Source organism: Lepidochelys kempii, chromosome 22 (assembly GCF_965140265.1).
Source record: "Lepidochelys kempii isolate rLepKem1 chromosome 22, rLepKem1.hap2, whole genome shotgun sequence".
NCBI lineage: Eukaryota > Metazoa > Chordata > Testudines > Cheloniidae > Lepidochelys > Lepidochelys kempii.
In genome coordinates this window covers 11931001-11954608 of record NC_133277.1, presented here as the reverse complement: position 1 = coordinate 11954608, position 23608 = coordinate 11931001, and the positions used below count along the sequence as shown (strand labels likewise).

At 46.2% G+C, this 23608-nt stretch overlaps 2 protein-coding genes across 8 annotated transcripts in view; one reads left to right on the top strand and one right to left on the bottom strand.

The window, feature by feature from the left end:
• Positions 1–23608, top strand: part of SORL1 (sortilin related receptor 1) — a 105885-nt gene that overhangs the window by 23790 nt on the left and 58487 nt on the right. For all 3 annotated transcript variants that reach the window (XM_073321246.1, XM_073321245.1, XM_073321244.1), the window contains exons 5-13: positions 5101–5168; positions 6843–7023; positions 10967–11068; positions 12423–12592; positions 13655–13847; positions 15772–15889; positions 16457–16530; positions 19869–19957; positions 21971–22149. In XM_073321246.1, coding sequence (XP_073177347.1) covers positions 5101–5168; positions 6843–7023; positions 10967–11068; positions 12423–12592; positions 13655–13847; positions 15772–15889; positions 16457–16530; positions 19869–19957; positions 21971–22149 — 1174 coding nt within the window. The remainder of the gene's footprint in view (positions 1–5100; positions 5169–6842; positions 7024–10966; positions 11069–12422; positions 12593–13654; positions 13848–15771; positions 15890–16456; positions 16531–19868; positions 19958–21970; positions 22150–23608) is intronic.
• LOC140901775 (uncharacterized) overlaps positions 13954–23608 on the bottom strand; it is a 296321-nt gene continuing 286666 nt past the window's right edge. For all 5 annotated transcript variants that reach the window (XR_012155964.1, XR_012155965.1, XR_012155966.1 and 2 more), the window contains one exon: positions 13954–15984. The gene's annotated coding sequence lies outside the window, so the exon portion shown is untranslated. The remainder of the gene's footprint in view (positions 15985–23608) is intronic.

The window sequence follows — 23608 nt, the reverse complement described above, 5'->3', positions numbered from 1 at the left end:
ACTGGATGACTTCAAGCAATATCAAGAGCTCATGCACAGGCTTATGGCAGAGCAACAGATTTTGCTTGAGGAAGTCCAGGAACCTCAGCAGAGTTTACTAGACATTCTTCAGTCTTGTGGTCCCAGTCAAGTGGCCCTCTACGTCAATGAGGCCATCATGGACCAGCAAAGACAGTTGGTCACACTTCTGCTTGTTCTGCTTCTGCTCCCAAGAGGGACAAGAGCATATGCCATGGGGGTGGAGGGAAGAGTTTTTGTTCTCTCAACCACCACTGAACTCTTTGGTGGTGCAGGTGGCTGCAGAGCGGTCCAAGCAACAACACCCAAAGACTACTCCCTCTGATAAGAGATGTGACTTGACTTCCTAGGAAGTCAGGTCTGCTCTTCCACCTCCCCCCAGTTCAGTTTATTGAATTATCAGGCCCTTTTGGCCAAACAGGATTTCACCAATTATACCAAGCTTATGAATTTAAGGACAAGCTCCCTGAAGAGGATAGAGTCTACTTCCAGGCCTCAGTGGATGAGGGCAGATTGGCCTCCACCGTTCCCTCCAGGCCGCAGCGGATGCAGCAGATACTGTGTCTAGGATGATGTCTGTGCTGTTATGAGGAGAGAGACTCATGGTTGCAGTCCTCAGTTTTCCCTAGAGGTGCAGAGTACCATCCAGAATCTGCCCTTGGTATAACCAGCCTGTTCCACGAGAAGGCAGATGAGTCTTTCCACTCCCTTAAAGACTCAAGGACAAAGTTTCACTTGCTGGACACTTATACCCCTGCTCTCAAAAGAAAACACCATTGATGGGGTGTAGGGCACCTCCTCAGCCTTGTGCGTTAAATCAATGTCCTCAGCAACCACCATACAAGAGACGTGTTTATAGACACAGGAACCCAGCCTCTGCAACATCCACCGCCACATCAAACTCTGACCCCCAACGAAGTTTCTTCTGAGGGGATTGTCAAGACCCACTCCCTTTATTGATGCCTCTTCATTCCCCTCCTCAGATATTCAGAGGTCGCCTTACCCCATTTGCCAAAAACTGGAGGGGCCTAACTACAGACAGTTGGGTATTAGCCACCATGAATTATTTCTGTCTGATAGAGGTGCTGGTAAATCCTACGTACAAACCCCCTTCCCAGTTCCTTTTCAGCTAGCTAACACCAGAAGAGTCAGTAAGCTGGTGGCACTCATGGCAGACCCACCACATACTCCCTGCTACAAAGAAAAAGAGTCTCATTGTGCCCACACCCCAGATTCATCCCTAAAGTAATTTCTAAGTTCCATATGAGTCAGATCATTCACTTACCTGTCTTTTTCTCTAAACGGCATGCCTTGGAAGAGGAGAGACAGCTGCATTCTCTGGACGTCTGATGGGCTTTGACCTTTTTCTCTACAAAGAACAAAGGAATTAGAAAGGCTCCTAAACTGTTTTTTTCCCCCCATAGCAGAGCAATTGAGGGGGGGGTCAAGCTATATAAGCTCAGAGATTTTCCAAATGGATCTTGCGGTGTATTACCCTCAGTTACCAATTAGCTCACATTCCTCCGCCTGGAAGGGTGAAGGGCTCATTCCACCAGAGGGTAAGCTGCTTCGACTGCATCTCTGAGAGACATACCTGTACTGGCGATATGTAGTGCAGCTACGTGAAGCTCTTTGCATACCTTCAGGAGACATTACGCTCTGGTCCAGTCATCAGCTGCTGATGCAGCCGAGGGGCAAGCAGTATTCCAGTCAGCTATCACTTCTGTGTCCTCGCACCCAGCCCGTGTGAGACTACTGCTTGTTAATCTCCCACCTGTGGAATATACACTGGACCATCAAAGAAGAAATGGCGTTTAGTTGCCTGGAACTGGAAGTTCTTCGGGATGTGTTGTCCCTATTTGTATTCCACTACCTGCCCTCTGTCCCCTTTGCTGCAAATGGTTTGGACTGCGGTAGAAATGGGAAAGTGGCTGCATCACCTTTTATGCCCTTGATTGAGAGCATGAGGAGAGCTACAGCACACGTATGGGCCAGCGGACACTGCTGGTAAAAATATCCTGGATGAGGAAATTGAGGCACACCGAGAGCTTAAGAGACTCACCCAAGATCACACAACGCATCAGGGACAAAGCCAGGGTGTGAACCCAGGAGTTCCGACTTTCTGGTCCATTCCTCAGGCACATTCTTTAGCAATCTTACTTAATTTAAGACCTGTCATAGAGAGAAGGTGAACTAGAGCCCACTTCAAAGAAGACGTAAGCCTTATTTGTACTCTACCCTGGGAAGAAGCAGGGAGGCTAACAGACACTAGGCTGTTGCATGTTTTGCAGGCTTTATGGTTGGCAGTGGCCAAGTGTTTGTCTTGGAAAGTCACATACCACTATCATGTGGGTTTGTGTTTTGATATCTCCTTGCCATAATTAGTAGATGATTTCTTCACCCAGGGTAGAGCACACAGAACATCCACTACTGTCCCAGCCCTACTTAGCCAGGATACTCCCTTTTAAATAGATAAATGCATTTTCCCTTGGGCAGCAAGGATAAAAGTGGTGGGATTTTTTTTGGGGGGGGGGGGGCAGAATCAGCCTTCGACAGGCTCCCCTGTGCCCCTTCCCCCCAGTCCTACTGATCCACTGACTGCATCATTAGTAACTCATGCCAGATCACTGCCTGTAAAGTCAGCAATGACCTTTGGATCATTTACCATGGGCTGGCGGTTTTGCGTTGCAAAGGTTTGCATTGCAGATGTTTGCAGTTGGCCTTGCGCCGCACGTTGCTGCTTTGGCACAAATGGCTTCTTTTTGGGCTGGGGGTGGGGCCATAATGGGTGGGTGCCAAAGCTTTTTAAATACTTGTGCCTACACCTTTTAAAGCTAGATCCCCCTCGCCTAAAACACAAATGAAAGTCTAGTGCTCCCTACAGTCCGATCTTTAAGTTACATACTAGGGGGCTGGATTCTGTGCTGCACCATCAGACAGCCAGCACAGAAGGCACACAGGCGTAGTTTGGAGAAAGGTAAGCTTTATGCCACCTGTGTGTGTTGTCCCGATTCTGGGCTGCTGCTGGAATGTGTGAAGTGAGTCCTACAAAAAGGATAGAGCAGCCCCCAAACCCCTCTAACTTAAAGCAGCCTCCTCGGGGTTACCCCGTGCTCACAACCTGCACAGTGCTGAACTCAATACCTACTCCTGCGCTTAGTCTCAGCCTGTCTACTCCTTTGCCTGACATGCTCCTGCACCTTGGGAATTCACCCCCAGGACTTCGCAATTCATTTGTGTACCCCGTACACAGCTGGAACGATGTATAAGGGTCAGAATTGGCCCCTGTGTTTTTATTAGCTGCTGTCACTAGGCTAGCTGAGAATGCAGAGACAGGGTTGATCTTGCGGTTTGATCAGTTGTCCAAGTCAGAACTTTTGGGTTCTCATCCCTGTTTTGCAGCTGACTCACTGTGTGATTGGTTAGATCATGTCACTGAAGTCTAATTTATCTATTTGTAAGACAGATAATACTTACCTTCTTTGTAAGGGTCTACATTCATGTTTGCAAAAGCTTTTGGATATCTGCAGAAGAAAGGTGCCATGGAAGCACAGAGTAATATTTTAGAGGATTAAATAAATGTGCTGTGTCTCTGAAATGGAAAGGACTAAGACTAATGCTCACACATCACTTCTATCAGACATCACCATTCTGCTAGATCAGTGAAAGGGCAATAACCAGTCCTGAGTCACTGTACTGCAGACTGTTACAGCCTTGTACTCTTAATTCTGAGCTAAAGAGCTTAATTCTCCTCTCTGAATGTGCTGAACTACATTGCTAATGGGTGGCAATGTTGCCTTTAGAAGTCATGCTAGATTTATTGGTGATCACTGCCTTTTGAAATCGAACTGTGACACTGAACATTGGGTCTGCAATCTAGCTGGTTCCTTGCACAAACCAGCAATAAATGTAATTATTATGATTTAAGTGCCAACAGGGTGGCTGGTATTGTAATAGAAACAGTGCAAGACGGGCTCTGCCCCTGAGGCATCACGCTTGCTATTGCTTTCACATTAGAAGTTATTCCTAATTCTGATTAGCCTCCTGCAAGGACGTCTCTGCAGGCAGTAATATTGCATGTGTCCAGGTTTTAGGACTGCACATTCACCTGAACCTGGCTCCTGCACATTTACAAGCAGATAATAGTTGCTCCTGGCAGCATTCACTTGTAGAATAGTAGTACATGGAGCTGCTTCGAGTGAGAATCCAGGTCCCCATGTCAGCCCTGCTTATGTAGTGTATGATTTGGGGAGCAACAGAGCAGATTTCCAGAATTTAGCCCTTTAGTTTTTATCCAGCCTGGGCAATGATTTAGGCTCTAGTGCAGGGATGGGCAAACTTTTTGGCCTGAGGGCCACATCTGGGTATGGAAATTGTATGGTGGGCCATGAATGCTCATGAAATTGGGGTGCAGGGCTCTGGCTGATGGTGTGGGCTCTGGGGTGGGGCCAGAAATGAGGAGTTCAGAGTGCAGGAGGGGGCTCCAGGCTGGGGGTGTGGGCTCTGGGGCGGTGTGATGTGGGGTGTAGGAGGGTGCTCCAGGCTGGGACCAAGGGGTTTGGAGGGCAGAAGGGGGAATCAGGGCTGGGGTGGGGGTGTGGGCTCTGGGGTGGGTCCAGAAATGAGGAGTTCAGCATGCAGGAGGGGGCTCCAGGCTGGGGCACGGGGGGGGGGGGGGAAATCAGGGCTGAGGGAGGGGGTTGGGGCACAAGAGGGGATCGGGGGTGCAGGCGCCAGGTGGCGCTTACCTCACGCAGCTCCTGGAAGCAGCGACATGTCCCCACTCCGGCTCCTATCTGGAGGTGCGGCCAGGCGGCTCCGCACGCTGCCCTGTTCACAGATGTTTCCCCTGCAGCTCCCATTAGCTTCCGAACCTTGGCATGCGGAGCGGCCTCAGACCCCGCTCCTCGGCTGGAGTGCGGAGAGCAAGGCCTGGGGCTTGCCCTGCTCCCAGCAGGAACTCAAGGGCCGGATTAAACCGGCTGGAGAACCGGTTGTAGCCCACGGGCCGTAGTTTGCCCATCCCTGCTCTAGTGCCTAGAATATCTCAGTCCCACCTGTGTCTGACATTTTGTATTGCAGCTCTGGCAATCTGACGATTTTGGGCAGACCTGGATAATGATTCAGGAACACGTGAAATCTTTTTCTTGGTATGTACTGGATCTTTGAGTCACTTTGGAACCTTTTCCCCCCTTTATGTCCTCCCAGGCCTCCTTATTTCTTCCCCATCCTTTGCCAAGAACTCATAGAAGATGCTGGCAAGTACTGAGATACAGAACTCTGTTCACCCCCAAAGTTAACCCTGTAATAAGTGGCAATCAGATCACAGCAGTTTACCATGGGGATATGGGGCAGAAGCATGACAGAAGAAAGCTAACAGTACTCTGAGCTTCTCCAGCTTCTCTATATTATGCCCCCACAGCTAAGGATTATGAAGCTGTGTTGGTATTTGGATAGAGTCTGAGAAGGAAAAACCAGCATATAGCTGGTGTTGGTGGGTCAGTAGGGTGCCCTGTCAGTTGATTTTGACCTGTGAGGCTAAGGGACATGGATTATCTTTTTCTTCCATGTTTGTACAGCACCTAGCACCTGGAATACTGATCTAGGACTGGAGTCCCTAGGCACTGCAGCAAGACATAATACTAAGAGGCACTTTTAAAAGCCATTTTTAAAACTTACTGTTCATTAAAGAGTAGGGGTGTCTTGCCCCCCAAAAAAATCTAACTCATGCAGTTATTCCCTGAACTCCTTCTGCAGTTTCAGGTAGAGACTGTTCTCCTTCACTTCCAGTCCTAAATTGTTGTTGTACACTGTTAAACAGCTGCAGCAAAATATCAGAATCAAGATCTGTTATGTGGGTCTGAGGGGACAGTTTTACTCTAATCATTAACTGCAATGAGAGCCTTTTGAATGAAAGACCTCTTAAGATTTAAACTCCTATTGACATAAATGGCACATGATCAGGCCTTAATAGAGCTAATGAAAGTCCCTGGAGATCAAAACTACTTACATCTATTTCATGCCATCAGTTTGCCGTGAAACTTGCACTAAGGGCCCCATTTCCGATTGGGAGGTGATTTTTTGCTTGTTCCTTGAGTGGTCACTATAAAGAGATTTCAGAGTACTAAACAAAAATTAGCACATGCTCTCCAGTTATTGATTGCTCTGCCATTGTGATTACTTTTGTTGTCCAGTACAAGAATCCATCAGTTTCTAACTTGCAGGTTTTTTTTACATTCTACTGATAAGTAACTTGCCTTGATAAATCTCTGAAACATGCACATGGGACTGAACCAAAACCATCTCTCTGTACATGTTGAATGTTATTTATTAACTTTAATAAAATACTCCTCTTATAACTTGTATGGCGGTTGGGGAGAAAATGGACTTTCAGATGGATTATGAAGAACGAACAAGGAAAAAGATAATAAAACATTGCAATTTCCTTGGTTTTCCACCAGCTGTTGAGCTGCCTACTTGGTCTTTTCAGTGTATCTTGAACATCAATTAAAAAACGGGGGGGAAATGTCAGATTTTTTTGCAGTTGTCACCCTTTATTTTGACCAGCTGTTCTGTGAGTGGTTTGAAAATCGAAATCAGAATTTCGATCCAAATTTTGCAAATAACCTCTCTTTATGAGGTGAGCCAAAACCCTGGATCTCATTATCCAATTTCAGGGTGTTCAAAATTCTGATCCAAGTTTTGATGTTTGAGCCCATCTCTTGTTAAATGACTTGCTTATAAATACCTGGTGCTATCTTGATCGTGGCGTGAGCACAAAAAAAAAATATACCTGCCTTTTTTTTTTCTTTTTTAAATACAAGGGGCATTGACCCATATGATAAGCTGAAGACAGTTTACATAGAACGACATGAGCCTACAGGGTCCTCAACTATAATTCGCAGCACAGATTTCTTTCAAACCAGGGAAAATAAAGAAATTGTTCTGGAAGAGGTTGAAGACTTCCAGCTCAGGGACAAGTATCTGTTTGCCACAAAGACTGTGGTAAGTAGCATGTAAGAAAAATCACTGTGTAGGCTGATGTAATACATTGATCTGCTGGGTGACAGTGGGCAAGTCACTTCACTGCCTTGGTTTCCCCATCTGAAACACAGGAATAGTGATACTGACCTACTTTGTAAAGTAGTTTGAGATCTATAGATGAAAAGCACTATATAAGGAGCTAGGTATTATGATTTGAATCCCATCTAACACCCTTTGAAGTCAGTGGAAGGGCTCTGATTTCATGGAACTGAATTGGGCTCCGAACATGCAGTATAGTAACAGACAGTGCTTAGCTCGTCAGGCTCCATTAATGACAGAACAAAAGTAAGGGAACATACTTTAGGCCTTGAGGCAAAGCATTAAAGATTGTGTAAAAAGGTCATGGTCAGTTTGAGAAGGAAAAATTGGCTGGAGTTAGTGAGCTGACTTCATTATCCGTTAGTGACTGGTGCTTAGCCTTGTGCTTTCTAAGAGAAATACAGCTCCTGACACCAGGGGTGAAAATTAAAAAAACCCACAGCATATTAACAAACAGCACCCTGGACATGCCAGTCAGTACTTCTGCTGAGAGCTGACACGCATTTGAACGAATAGTCTAGAGAGATGATTAGAGCATTTAGCAGGTCTAAAACTATGCCTACTGCTGCATCAGAGTACTTTGAGATGTTTTATTGCGTCCACTGTAAAAGCACCACCATGCTGTGTGGATAAATAGAGGAGTTCAGTCTCCAGGGCTGTTCATCTGGCATCTTACCCTAGCACACATGAACAAGAATGGCTAAATGGCTCTGTTGGAAAAACATGGTCTAAAATGACCAGATAAAGAAAAATACTGACACTTCGTCTAACAATTTGCAGTGCAGGATTAATAGGAGATCCGCTTGGAACAGCAGTTTTTTTATATATTTGATTTTAGGGAGTTAGGCAGAACTAGGTCAGGCTGCAAAGGGCTCGAATTCTGGCAGGAAAGAACTAGATGCTTATAAGTAAAGGGAAAGCAGAAATTGACGATAGTGGAATGGAGCTAGGAAAAGAGGATATATGCCTGCAATAATTTAGTTAGAAGGACACGTGTCAAATAGATTAAGGCCACTAAATTGACCGACTTCAAAATTATTCTAATCTGATATGAAAAACTTTATTTCCGCCCGCCCCCCCTCCGAATAAACACATGATGTTTTTATCCTAACATTATCGACTTTTTAACAAGCCAGCCCCTAGCCACTTCTCTGTGGTTCCCCCAAAATGTTTAATGCTTCTGTGGTTTCTGCAGCATTAAGTCACGAGCAATGTTTACCCGTAGCCATGTGAATACTCAACAGGTAAAAGCATGCCTGAAGAGAATGGTTTGAAGGACACTTTAAATTGCTAAAAGTTGAGTCCTGCAAAAACTGAAACCCTCAACTTTTTGAATATATTGAGCTGGCACTGGGCCTATTCCGAAGCGGGATCAGGCCCTGAGTCATATGAGAGAGTTAAGATATTCTCTCTTGCTTTATTGTCAATGGGAGCTGCATGCTTTTTAATGCAAAATTAACCCAAATAGGAAGCAGACATTGCAAGTTTGTACTCTGTTGTCTTGTTTTGTGAGATACAGGCCTTTGTCCCCCATGTCTTTCTTATATTGCCCCCATTACCTTAGTATCTAAGCTCCTCATAATCTTTAATGCATTTTTCCTCACAATGACCCTCTGAGGGAGGGTAGTGCTATTATCCCCATTTTACAGCTGGGAAACTAAGGCACGGAGAGTCTAAATGACTTGCCAAGGACATACCGTGAGTCTGTGGCAGAGCAGGGAATTGAACCTGAACCCCATACTAGTGCCTCAATCATTGGCTCAGTCTTCCTTATTGCTGTCGAAGTGGATGAGATCAGTCCCCAGTGCTGCAGATTTGGGGGAGAGGTTTTCAGGATGTCCCTCTGCCCGTTGTTCCCCTTGGCAATACAGTTATAACAATCTGAGCACTTTTGAGTAACAGAAGAAAATTTGCTATTTTTAAATATCCAACTTGGGAGCATGAAGTTTAGCAGCATCGCCAACCGTAAATGTTCAAAATTCCCAAGTCAGGCCCCAAAAAATCATGAGATTTTTAACAATGTAATAAAATTTATTTTTTATTTGGTTTGCCTGCTGGATTTTTAGCCTTTAGGATTCACTTGGGTTACATTTTCAAGTTTTCCTCTGCAACCATGAGGATTAGTAAAAAAAGTTGAATCTCACATAATCCAATGACTCCTGGAGCTTGGGCTTTAAGTCAAACAACTATTGTGAAAATTGCAATAAAATTGGGTGAGTGGACAATATTGAGTTAGGCACCTAAATCCATATTTAGGCATTGTAATGGGGGCTCAGCATTTTGAGTGGGGCCAGCCTCATTTGCTCACTGTGGGGTTGATACACCTCATCACACAGTTGATTCTCTGTTGAGACAAACAACCATGACCAAGGAGCCCAGGACTCCTTGCAGGACTGAGTAAACTGTCAGTCTGTAGCCCCTGAGCCTCCTGGCTAAGGCAAATAAAAGCAGTTTAGGGGAGGGGAGGGGAGAATCTGACCTTCTGTGCAGGGCAGAGTGAGCAATCAGTCTAAATCAGGAGTCCACAGTAGCCATGCCTAGTGGTAAATACTGGGGGAGGGGAACCCAGGCCCCCCCAGGCCACTGGGTTCTGACCCAGGGCCCTATGAAGCCAGTAAACTCCCCATTAAGGGTTCAAGCATCAACTCCTAACACATTCCCTGGGTCACTTCCTACCATAAAGCCCATCTCAGGCATCTCCTGGGCTGGCAGTGACTCAGCATCTGTCAGTCTTTTGTGGTCGGCTAGTCATGTGCATCATAATCCAGCTCCATAGTCCCAACAGCCTGAAGAGTCAGTGGTTCCTCTCCAGGAGCCTGCAACACACATCCTTTTTCCTCCTCCACTAGTCCCAACTGAGCTGGGCTGCCTCCTTTTATCTGTCCCCTCCACCTGGAGCATGTGCAGCAGGGGCAAAGGGTGTGGTCTCCTAGGCCCACAGTGATTGGTCAGCCTCTGTTTGCTCAGTGGGGGGTTGATACATCTGGTTACAGGCACCTTCATTGCCTGCGTGCTGAGCACCCTTGACTCCTATTGATTTCAGTGGGAATTGTGGGTATTCAGCAACTCAGAAATTAGGCCACTTTTTTTGGAGCCCAGGTACAGATTGAGGTGCCTAACTTAGACATCCCATGTATGGAAATTTTGGCCATGATTTTTATAACGTGATACTCATCCCTAAAACAGTAAACATCAACATTAAAGCATTGAGGCTAATCTGCAAAGGGCATACATAAAAACAGACATGTTAATTTCATGCAGTCTGGTTGGAAGAACTATGGGAGGAAAACATCAGCCTTTGACAACCTGGCTAATCAGTTGAGAGGTGGGGTTGTTTCCAACTTCCGAAAGAGCGCTCAGAACAATGAAGAATCCAAAGACTTAATGCTGTGCATTTGAAAGGGGTCTCACTCTCCTTTCTCAAAAGGACAGAAATCCCCAACAGGTTCAAGCTAGTTTTCTAGCCATATAGCCAAGCTATGGGATTTCCAAGGCTCCTGTCGCCTTAGTTAGCACTGACAGTGTATGGGGTGAATAGATGAATAAATTGCAGAGAGGTTGCCATGTTACCAATAATAATATCTCATGTAGTGGCATAAGGGGGCATACAGTTTTCAGGTTTCACAATGACAGGGAACAGTTAAGCTGTTTTAATGTTTGTGGTATCCTAGTACCTCAGGATCCCATCCAAACTTGCCATCAAGTAATTGTGTTGTGGTTTTTTGGAGAGTGGGTAAGGTAGTTGCTTGCCTTTTGTACTGTTGAGTTTGTTAATTTGTATCTGATCTGTCTTTAACCTGTTCTCTATGGAATTGTGAATTTAGGAATAAAAAAAGATTCCTAGCATTTTTCCTCCTCTTCACAGCATTTATTGGGCAGCCAGCAGCAAACTTCAGTCCAGCTCTGGGTTTCCTTCAACCGCAAGCCAATGCGAGCTGCGCAGTTTGTAACCAGACATCCAGTTAAGGTAAAATGGAGTTGATTTATGGCATCTACTTATTCCTCCCTCAGCCAAAGGCACCTTAGGATCCGAATAGCATTTTTACTTGTAAACTAGTAACTACAGTAGCTAGATGGGTAGCAAAAGTAGCCTTATTCTATACTTAGTTCAAAACAGTTTGGCCTTCTCATGTTTGGAATGGAATGGAAGCAAAGTGTTACAATGATCCTGCTGTTTACACAGGAGTAACTTTACCCATGCGCATGATGCCTATTGATATAAATGGGGCTACAGTCAAGAGTAAAATCACTCGTGCATACGTGTTTGCAGGATCGAGCCTGGTAGAGCCGAGATAAATAGTTCTGACCATTTTTTTTAGGCATAGATTTTTAAATTAGTGTCATCTAGAGGGGAATGGCCTCTGGATTCTAAATACTGATAGCATTGCTGTGGCTCAGAAAATCATTGTCGGCGGGGGGGGAAGGGAGGTCCTTCTCTCCCCTCATGCAAGGGCCTGCCACAATAATCTGGGCCAGTGTGGGGACTGCTCCCTGATAGCACTGTTGTGGATACAAATCAGCCCATGGGGGCAGGGAAGAGAGTAGTGTCATGGCCTCCCCACCTTCTACACCACCCTGTGGAGCTGGCTGGCAGCAGATGGGACGAGCTGAGCTCGCAGCACTTTGCAAAAGGACGGTGCGGCATACACGTGTCCCACTCGAGGGGAGGGCTGGGGGGAAGGATTGTGCCTCCTGAGTGTGTGTGTTTGCTCAGTGTGGGCCAGTGCTTTTGACAGAACAGTCTGGTCTGGAATGTTTCACGCTCTGCCACGCAGAAGGAGCACAGTGGATCTATCAGGGGTTCAAACCCAGAGATGGTCTGGCACCGCTGATTCTGCCGCTTCCCAAAGCAGGAGCTCACAGACAAGTGCCCTGCTGTCTTTGTGGTATTTGCTGAGGTGTATGCACAGGGGCATGTTCCCTGCTTGAGGCGCTGGCAGCCTTGTTCAGATCCAAACAGAAATGGGCCAGACAGAGATACGGCTTGGCGAGCCAGTGTGAGCGGGATGAATTTTAAGAATGGTGCCGCTCTAATAATCTTTGTTGGGCGACTTTGTGGGCAGACTGTGCTTGGAGGAGGGTTTTGGTGGAGGGGGAGAGAGCGAGAGAGAGAGATGACATGTGCAAGAAGCAGAGGGGAGAAATTTGTTTGCCAAGTGGAAAAGCTGTTTTTGGTGGAGGGAGGAGGATTTATTTTTAAGCATTTAAGGGGAAACGACAAACAATGGAGGGTGGGAAAACCTCCCAGCGTGTGTCTATGTAAGTGATGGATAGGCTGAGTGAATTAATGTCATTAACCCCCTCCCACCCCCCGGATTAAGGAATACTACATTGCGGATGCGTCCGAGGACCAGGTGTTCGTGTGTGTCAGCCACAGTAACAACTGCACCAACCTCTACATCTCAGAAGCAGAAGGCCTGAAGTTTTCTCTGTCTTTAGAAAACGTGCTGTACTATAGCCCTGGAGGGGCGGGCAGTGATACCCTGGTCAGGTAAGGAGGGCTGGGCTGCCTTGATGGGACTCCCGGGCTAGGTGGCTTGAGGAACTCAAGATGAGAGAGGATGCAACATAGTGGGTAGCAGGTAATGAGCATTTAACGTCACAGCTCCCTAAAAGGTAGGCATTATGCCCATTTTACAGAGGAGGTGGAGTTGTTAAGTGGTTCATCCAAGATGACAGAAGAAGTTAGTAGTAGAGCTGGGATTAGATCTCAGGAGTTCTGGGCTCCCGCTCCTATGTTTAGACCAGGTCCTTAGGTGTAACTCCATTGATAGGTACCGACTTCTACTCGCACCGGTGGGCGCTCGACCCCCCCCCCGCCACCCTCTGCCCCGACTCCACCCCTGCCCAGCCCCCTCCTGCCCCAGCCCCGCTTCCATTCCAGCCCCTTCCCCGAAGTCCCCACCCCAACTTCGCCCCCTCCCTGCACCTATTCCAGCTCTTTCCCCAAATCCCCACCCCGGCCCCACCTCCTCCCCTGAGCGCGCCATGTTCCCACTCCTCCCCGCTCCCTCCCAGGGCTTGCTACGCGGCCCGGCCGCAAGCACTGGGAGGTAGGTGGAGGAGAGGGGACTTGGTGCGCTCAGGGGAGGAGGCGGAGGAGGAGGTGAGGTGGGACTGGGGGGGCGGGGAGGGGAGCTTGGCTGCTGGTGGGTACAGAGCACCCATTAATTTTTCCCCGTGGGTGCTCCAGCCCCGGAGCACCCATGGCGTCGGCGCCTATGACTGCATTGTGTTAATGGTGTAAGACCAGCGTGAGTGAGCGGAGCATTACTCCCTCTCTCAGTCTGAAGAACCTACACTATGAGGAAGGTACAGAGAGGCTGGGGCTTTGAGGTGACTCAGTAGAAGCATTTGATGAAAGGGCTCAGTATAGTTGACAGGGGTAAATTAGTCACTCTCGCTCAGTAAATTGGCTTTCCATGCTTTGTTTGATCTGGTTATTTCTCTGAGGAGAGAGGTCCCTCATGTTGAACGTACCTGCGCGTTCTCCCCCAGAATCCCAGTGCTTACTGCAGTTAACCAAACAACCCACATGTGCGTGCCTTTGCAGGTATTTTGCCAACGAGCCTTTTGCAGACTTCCACCGTGTCGAGGGTGTGAGAGGAGTGTACATTGCCACCCTGATAAACGGCTCATTCAGTGAAGAGAACATGAGGTCTGTCATCACCTTTGACAAAGGTGGAACCTGGGAATTCCTGCAGGCTCCAGCGTATACGGGTTATGGAGAAAAAATAGATTGTGAGGTAACAATGAGCAAAACCTGGTGTTTGCAGGAGGGAGGGAGCATTTTTAACCTTGTTTCCCCTGTTGGGTCAGTCATTAACCATTTGCTCCCTTAGAAGGATCAGTGCAAGAATGAAAAGGAAAAGAAAGATGACAAAAATGAAAATGTAATCTGTTTTATGAAATATCCGGTCATCAGTCCCCGTGGTACAGACTGTGGTTGAATGATCATTTTAAAGGAAATTAGATTACAAACAGGAAGGGTTACAAAATTAGATTACAAACAGGCTTAAGCACCCTACAGTACTAAAAGTGTCTGAGGATCTTGTGAGACAGGACCTTGGTTTGATGTTGCGGTCAGAAGGATGGCACCTCCAGCAGGCCCCGCATCATGCTGGAGCACTGGATCAGTACTGGGGCTAGAGTCTTTCCACTCATGTCCCTAGCCGGCTGGTTACAGGAGGCCGATGTTAGCCCTGATTGTTGATGAAGCTCCTGTGTGTCTATTGTAAAGAAAGGAAATGCCTGTTACAACAGAGTCGGTTGAAAGGATCTGAGGTGGTACCAGTTTGAAGACATTGTGGGTGTACTCCCGACCCTGTTGAAGTCAGTGACAAAACTTCCATTGACGTCAGTAGGGCCAGGATTCCACCTGTTGTCTCCATATCAAATCACACAGATGCTAAAAATATAGGGCTCGATGTCGCTTAGCATGGGGTAAGAGGGTTTAAGGAGCAACCTGTCTTTGTGAATCCCGCGTATGGATGGATGTACTCTGTCTTTTTGGAGAGCTCAAGCCCTGCTCCCCTGCCGGCTTCACTGCCAAGTCTAGCCCCCCCAGTTCGGGGCCAGGCACAAGAACCTGGCGTGGGGAAGTGGCTTGATGCACTGAACAAGCATGACATATTTAAAAGGCCTCCTCATTGTGAAAGTCTCTTAAACATGAAGCAGATTAAACTGGACAATAGAACACTTTCTGTGTGTCTATTAGTGGCTTTTTGATTACAGTGCTGGGAGTTTTTTTCCCTTGTGTTCTTTGGGATTTTTTTTCTTCCAAATGTAGCTTTTAATTAATGTTTTGAAGGTCACGGTTTTTCTAGGCGTTGTAAAGATTACAGTGGAGGCCCCTTTTATTTTTTTTATTATTCAGAAGAAATAAATTATATGTTTAGTTACATTTTGCAGGGCACTGAGAAAACCCAGAACACATCCCCTGTAAAAGGAATTTCATCATAAGAGTTCAGTTTGGGCAGATTTTACATCATATAATCTTATTGGTTTTTGCCTTTTCTATGGTGGTGTCTTTGTAGTATCTGAGCACCTCATGTAGACCTGTGAATTTATCCTCACAACACCCCTGTGAGGTAGGGAAGCATTCTTCTTCTTCTTCTAGATGGGGAAATTGAGGCATGGAGGTTTGTGATGTTAATTCCTGGGGGAGTTCATTGCACAGTCTTGGGCCAGTTCTCTCTTCCGTACATAGACAAGCATTACCCTTACTGAAGAGATTTCCATTTTGCCAGAGGAGTAAAACTTTCCACGGTGGTCTTCATACTGGATCCTTAGTGGGTCTTTTAGATATCCTGGGCCCAGGCCACTGCATGCTTTGAAGGACCAAGACCATGAACTTGATTTGATATTCTGTGGGAGCTCAGTGTAGGAAGTGGACGGCCGGTGTGATGTGCTCGTGATACCTTGAGGTGACACGCTGCAGCGGGCTGTACCAACTGGAGTTTCTTAAACACTGAAGGCTTTATGTGCAGATATATCACCTTGCTCTAGTCAAGCTGAAAGGTGACCAAGGTTTCTTCTCTACCTTATGAGGGTGTTGGAAGGTTGAATTTACAAAGGTTTGGGAAGCATTTTGAGATGCTCACATAGGATCATGGCACATGAAATGCCTTTTACACTAGCAAGTGGCATAGTGTGTTTTTTCTATTCCAGTTTTCAAAAGGCTGCTCTCTTCATCTGGCCCAGCGACTGAGTCAGCTGCTTAACTTCCAGTTGCGTAGGATGCCCATTCTCTCCAAAGAATCTGCTCCAGGGCTGATCATTGCCACAGGTATATTTTCCTCAAGTGCCTGATCCTGTGAGTACTGTCTTCAGTCCCTGTTGACTTGCAGGCCTTCAGCACGTTGTGGGTTGGAGCCATTGCATCTGTGAAAAACATTGTGACAAAAAAATCAATTAAAATATGAATTTTGCAATCCTTTGTCCTCAGCACGCCTCATATAATTATTACTGCATATAAATTTCACCACCCTATTGCTGGAGGTAGAAACCCATTACACGCTTTGTAGTCTGTGCCTGCCTCTCTCAAAATGAAGGCTTTTAAAAAACATACAGGGACTCATCTCTGACTTACTATTCTATTGCGGAAGGCTCGCTCTGTTGAACATTTCAAACAGAGCTGATTTCATCTGGCCATCCTTACCTTGATGTGGTTTTCCAGCTTGCTTTTAAAACCTGTAATCATCTTTTAAAACTTCTTATTTAAAATAACTCATTGATAGTGTGAAAAATCAACTCCTCAAAAACAACTCATTTGATTACAAGTTAAAAAATAGCTCAGAGAGAGCTGCGTTTGTTTTAAGAAACATCAAGAAAAATGACGCTCTCGTTCTCTTAGGCTCAGTTGGCAAGAATATGGCAAGCAAAACGAACGTGTACGTTTCAAGCAGTGCAGGAGCAAGGTGGAGAGAGGTAAGGATGCCATTTGCGTTGAACCTGCATGGCGGTTTGGCCAAGAAGGCACCTCTGTGGGGCGAGCATTGCTATGTTAGTCTGTAACTATTATATACAGTATGTTATGTATTAAAGGTGACCGACACATCCTTAATTCAAGCACAAACCAAGTAGCTTTCGTTGAAATGTGCTGAAAGCCCTAGAAATGGAATTAAAAAGGGCTTTGAGCGTCCAACCGATGTTTCCTGGTCCTACTTACTCTGACAGGTGCTATTATTCTGGTGAATACTCATCTGTACTCATCCAGTACTCATCTGGAGTACTGTGTCCAGTTTTGGGCCCCACACTTCAAGAAGGATGTGGATAAATTGGAGAGAGTCCAGCGAAGGGCAACAAAAATGATTAGGGGACTGGAACACATGAGTTATGAGGAGAGGCTGAGGGAGCTGGGATTGTTTAGCCTGCAGAAGAGAAGAATGAGGGGGGATTTGATAGCTGCTTTCAACTACCTGAAAGGGGGTTCCAAAGAGGATGGCTCTAGACTGTTCTCAATGGTAGCAGATGACAGAACGAGGAGTAATGGTAATGGTAATGGTCTCAAGTTGCAGTGGGGGAGGTTTAGATTGGATATTAGGAAAAACTTTTTCACTAAGAGGGTGGTGAAACACTGGAATGCGTTACCTAGGGAGGTGGTAGAATCTCCTTCCTTAGAGGTTTTTAAGGTCAGGCTTGACAAAGCCCTGGCTGGAATGATTTAACTGGGAATTGGTCCTGCTTTGAGCAGGGGGTTGGACTAGATGACCTTCTGGGGTCCCTTCCAACCCTGATATTCTGTGATTCTATGATTCTATGATGTCATTTCAACCATAGAAGGGCTTGGAACAGTAGAAAGCACCAGATTTCTCTTTCTGCATTGCACACCATATAGCTAGAACCTTCTGTGGCTGAACTTACCAAGACGAGCATGATGCAGCTGAACCATCAGCCAGAGTGGGTGATTAGGAAGGTTGGCCTTGTGTTAAAGGCAGTGAACTCAGAAGATCTGCATTCAGTTCCTAGCTCTGCAACAGACTGGTTGCTTGCAAACTTGGTCAAATCACTTAGTCAAGAGAGATTAAACTTCAGTCCCCATCTGCAAAGAGAGACAGTATAGTTTCCTCTGTTTTTCTTGTCTCTCTAGATAGCAAACTCTTTGGGGAAGTACCTAGCATAGTGGAGACCTGATGTCAGGTGGAGCCTCTAAGTGCCAATGTAATGGAAATAATAATAATAGCACATACTGGGGCATCACTGAGGATTGCTGAATTCAGGGGACCCAGGGAAGCGAGAATAATGTTTACATTCCTCTTGCGCTTAGTGCTGCTTTCGTCTGGATTTTCAGAGGCGTCAGACATGTTGGATTAAAGCTTTCGATGTACCTATTTATATATCTTCTATGTTTGAGTGCTGCCCTCTTAAAATGCAGACAAAACTCAGAGAAAAGCCAGTGCTTTCTGCCTGTTTGAGTGGCTGAGAAACCCCTTGGCACCTTCCAGTGGAATGAGATGTTGTTCTCGGTTTACGGGTGTTGAATGTTCTTTACTGACTGGGTGTTCTGGTCTGTGGCATGGTTTGTGGTCTGTCTGTACATTTTGCTGTTAGTGTAATATGGTGTTTCAACATCTGTAAACTGTTTAATCCTGTGAATAAAATGGCCTCCTTTTCCTCCCAGTAAATGCTGTGCGGTTTGGTTAACATTTGGGCTGCTGGGGCAGCAGTGGGAACATGCCGCTGTTTTTGTTATTGCCGAGATACAACCTTGTCCAAAGAACCCCTGTCCTTGAAAGCATGTACATATCAGAGATTCCACCTAGGAAAGGCAATGGGGGAGCCGTGTTTCTTCACGTAGGAGCTTCTGGAGTGACGTGGAAGTCTTTGATCTTTAAAAGCGAGATAGCCACATGCGTGCTTCCTGTTCTGACTTGACCTTGCACGGGGAGGGCTCCATGTAAAAGTACAAGATAAAAATGTGATGAGCAAGAGGGAGCTTTAGTTCACAAGACCCTGGCTTCTGAGTTTCTTGTTGGGATTGTCTAAATCTTCTTCTTGGTGCAAAGAGAGGAGCAGAAGTGGAATGACTCAGCACTTTCGAGTTTGCAGCTGTGCAGGAGTGACCTCGGTTTCTGCCTCTCGGTTTTGGCAAGCAGCTGTGTGAAAATCATCTGCTCCAGCCTGGAAAGCGTAGCAGTCTGTCGAATGCTGGTATTGTTTCAAAACAGAGCTGCGGGTGGGTCTGACACACGACAGTTCTTCTTCTCAGGATGGATGTGTGAACTGGCTGATGGACCATTTAACATGTGGTTTCCAAGCACCCTTTGGTTTCTTAGTATTGAAGAAACCTCACAGATTCAAACATAAAACTGGCTGAAATCCTGGGAAACCAACCAGTCTCCACTCAGCTCACCGGAAGGTTTGCAAACATAACAAACTACTCTAGATTTCGTTTACACCAGTGCAGCTCCTCTCACTTCGGTGACGTTATTCCTGATTTACACCAGTTTAAGTGAGAGGAGAATAAGGGTCCAGGGTCCTATTCTGCTCTTGGTTACAGCTGTGCAAGTTCAGAGTAACTCAGCTGCAGTCTAGATAATGCTTGGTTCTGCCATGAGTGCAGGGGACTGGACTGGATCGGGGTTTTCATCCTTTTTCTCTCTGAGGCCCCCCCAACATGCTATAAAAACGCCATGGCCCACCTGTGCCACAATAGCTCTTTTTCTGCATATCCAGCGGATTTTTAAAAGCCGTGGCGGACATTAGGGGGTAGCAAGCAGGGAAATTGTCTGGGGGCCCCCGCAAAGCTAAGTTGCTCAGGCTTCAGCTTGAGCCTAGGGTAGTGGGGCTTGGGCTTTGGCTTGAGCCCCAGGCTCCAATGCGTCTAACGCTGGCCCTGCTTTCTGGTCTATTTTGATGGCCCCCCTGAAACCTGCTCGCGGCCCCTCAGTGGGCCGCGGACCCCTGGTTGAGAACCACTGGACAAGATGATCTGTCGAGGTCCCTTCCAGTCCGATGATTCCAGTTGACCCTAGACCACAGCCTGTAAACACTTGAGTCTCTATTGCCGGAGCCCAGGAGACCTGAAAATCAGCACCAGTTCAAATACCCAGTTCATATAGAGCGTGTTTTATACCAAGGATTTCAGTCCTGATTCAGCAAAGCTTCAATGGGACTTCAATACACAATGAATATACTTAAGGACTCAGATGAACAAGAGCCTTTGTGGTTATATTTTATGGTTCATATGATGCTTTATAACCTCATATCAAAGCCACCTCAACATTCTCTCATTAAGCTCCCTGTGTCGGTGTTTCTTTTCTCAGGCACTGTCCGGACCCCATTACTACACTTGGGGTGACCATGGTGGCATTCTCTTAGCAATAACGCAGGGCACAGAGACAGACCAACTCAAGTAAGTCACTGGGGTGGATGGGTTTTCTTTCAAACTGCCTGACAGAAGCAGATGACTTCCCAAGAGATGTGAGCCAACAAAAACAATAGACTAGCAAGTGACCCCTTGATTTTGCCCTTAACATATCCTTGATATGCTAATCCATCACCCTCTCCCCTGCCCCGTTCTAAAAATTTTAAAGAAACTTCTCACTAGTGGAACAGGAATAGGCTGAGGTATACAGGATATGTGTTTGTGGTACAGTGCTGTATTTCCATGGCTCTGTGCCTTATTCTTCACTGTTCTCTCTTTGCCTTGCTGCTTATATGGCCCCTATAGTCAAAGTGTCTGAGTGCGTGACCAACACTACAGGCTTTATCCTCACAGCCTCTATGAGGTGAAATGGCATTATCCCTGTTTTACAGATGGGAAACTGAGGCACTGGGCCATTAAGTGTCCAACAGGAGATCCCTGGCAGAGCTAGAAATTGAACCAAGATCACTTGAACTCTAACCCAGTGCTTTAACCCCAAGTACATCCTTCCATTTTGCAATAGGGCAATTCCATTGACTTCGGTGGAGGTATGCTGTTGCAACGCAGTGGCGGCCAGCCCCCGTCCAATAGAACTGGACTGCGTATGAGGGTTTGTAGCATTGCCACACTTTGGACTAGGATATATATATTTTTTAGGATTTTTTTTTTTTTTTTAAACACACATCCCCAACTTGTCAGGGACAGAGCTATATATTACGATAGAACCGAGGAGAGCGTTTTTTAAATTATTGTTTTGATTTTACACATTCCCCATTTTCTCCCCTGTACAATCCCAGTCTCCCCTGGCCTTTACATGCATGCCTGAGACCCCAAATATTTAACACCCGCCGTTGACAGTGGGTCATTGAGCATGTAATTACTATGCTTGCTCTACCGGCATAGGGACTGATCCTGCAAGCATTTGCTCATGTGTGGGTGGTCCCTCAGAAGCCTTAGGGGCAGCTAGCATGAGCAAGGGTTACTTGCATGCGTAACAGTTTGCAGGATCAGTTTACAGCCCACTGTTTTAGATAACTGCAAAGAGATGTGGGAGAAATCTAGCCTATTTTCTCCCGAATGCCATTAAATGCTTTGGCTTAATTTCCCTTGTTTTTCTTTTTGCACTGGAAGGGCTGCTTTTCTCAGCTGTTCTGACAGTGAACTAACTTAAGAGCTTAATTTAAATATTATACAGGAAAGGTTTCAACATGACAAAGAGCATGGATTCCTACAGAAGTTAAATATGCTACAGAGATGTACATTGAAAGGGAGCATCCCCTCTGACATAGCTTTGGTGTCCAAAAACTTAGGCCTAAAACTTAGTCTATGATATGAGCATCACTGTTGTGTCAAGGAAGCACATGTGTTGCCTCATACCAATGTCCCTTGGCTGCTTCGGGGTCAGTCTCTCTTAAAAAGGTCAGAGAGCCCTGTAGGGAATTTGCATCTGGTTCACATCTGTGGTGTTGGGAAACCAACTACCGTCTACAGAGCAGCTTCTGCCACGTTCTTCCTTTTGTGCACAGACTCTCACAAGCTTTGGCTTTTCTCACTGACAGAATTTTAAGCCACATAGTTGCAAGCAGCTGTCACTGTCCTGTTACATACGTGTGCAGGTGTATCTATGAAAAAAGATATCGTCCAGATAAATTATGCAGCTGCTTGTTTCTGTTTCGTGATGAGTGTGGTCCGGTAGACTTGGAATTGAGAAACCTGGCTTCTAATCCTGGCTCTATCACTGACCTTGAGCAAGTCACATCTCTTTGTGTCTCAGTTTCCCTACCTGCAGAAGGGGGCTAATGACACTGATCTTTCTTAGTAAAGCACTTTGAGATCTATGGATGGAAAAGCCAAGTGTTACTAGTCATGACCATGACCTTAGTAAGGTTTTGAAAGAACCTGGTTTTGTGTAAATTTAGAAATGAGCAAATAAATCCCAACCAGGAGGCCACCAGGAGTTTATTTGCAGCAGTCCCACCGTCCTTGTCTCTCCCCCTCTAGGTACAGCACAAATGAAGGGGAGACCTGGAAAACATTCACTTTCTCGGAGAAACCGGTATTTGTGTATGGGCTTCTCACCGAGCCGGGGGAGAAGAGCACTGTGTTCACCATCTTCGGCTCCTATAAAGAGAACGGCCACAGCTGGCTGATACTGCAGATCAACACCACTGATGTGCTTGGTAAGGGACCTGGTGTACTAGTGTGGCATTGAGGTTTGCATGTACGGCGTCTGTTTATCCCAACGCTTTGCTTTTCAAACACATGGGTGTCCGTCCATTCATTGAAAAGCAGCAGATCCCTGCAACTTCCCCCATTGACTATTAATGTGGGGACAAGTAGGGCCTTTAAAAGTTCATGTACTCATGGGCTCTCATCGCTTATCTGCTGAGAGGGAGAAAGAGGAAGTACAACCTAGTCATCTGAGCGCAACGATAACATTTTCAAAAGCACCTAACTCACTTACGGGCATTAGTCCTGTTTTCAAAAGTAACTTAGGAGCCCAAGTCTCATTGAAAGTCAAGTCAGCTCTTCAGCAGGGCTCTGCAAGGCTTGAGGGCGCCACCCACGTGGTCCTTTTTGCAGGCTCAGAGCCTAAGGGTATGTCTATACTGCAATAACAACCCTTGCCACCTAATGGCAGAGCCCAGGTCAGTTGACTCGGGCTCCACAGGGCTTGGGCTGTACAGCTAAAAACAGCAGTGTAGACATTTGGGCTTGGGCTGAGACCCACCCCCCTTTGCAGGGTCTCAAATCTCAGGCTCCAGCTCAAGCCTGAAAGTCCACACTGAAGTTTTATAGTCCTGTGAGCCTGAGTCAGCTGAGCCAGGCCAGCAGCAGCCTGTGCCAGAAGACTTTCATTGCAGTGTAGACGTACCCTAAGAGAGGCTCACCTTCAGAAGCCAGGAACTTCAGTGATACTGTTCCTCTTCCTCAGGTTCTGGTGCCCCTTCATGCCCATTGACGGAACTTTTAGATTGAAATGCTCGCCAAGGACGTTTGCATTTTTCCTCTGTAGCTAAAATCTCCTCTCAGGGAATTGAAGGATTTTAAAAAGGGAAAACAACAACAAAACACCCCAACAACCCACTTCTGAAAGCCAGGCCAATGAATGATTTATATCCAATTTCAGCTTTGATTGTGCAGCAGCATTTTAATCAAAGGACAGTTATGCTTGGCAGAGGAATTTGCCTGACTAAAATTTATAACCGATTCCCTTGACGTTTTGTTATAAGTGGATCTGTTTGGGGATCAGATTGACTTCATTTAAGTAAGTCGTCGCAAATGCACTGTCATAGCTTTGGAGTCATTTATTGCCTTCTGTCACCGAACATCTCTCCTCTTCCCTACGCTGTGCATCTTGAATCGGAATAGTGCCTCTTTTTCTATTTGTTTTGGGCAAGTGGGTCCTACTCCACTGATTCCTATGGAGAGACCCCTGATTCCCCCTGATGTGAAAGAGAGGGAAAACTGGCTCCATAAGAGGATTTCAGCGACTTCCAACTTTGTCCGGAACTGAGCAGTTAACCTGGAGGAAGTGAAAAGGCTGCCTTGGCAAGCCTTTGAGGTAGCCAGTTCCCTCTTTTAAACCCAAGGCATCAAAGATATTAAATGCAACTCTTTCTCCGCAGCACCGGGCCT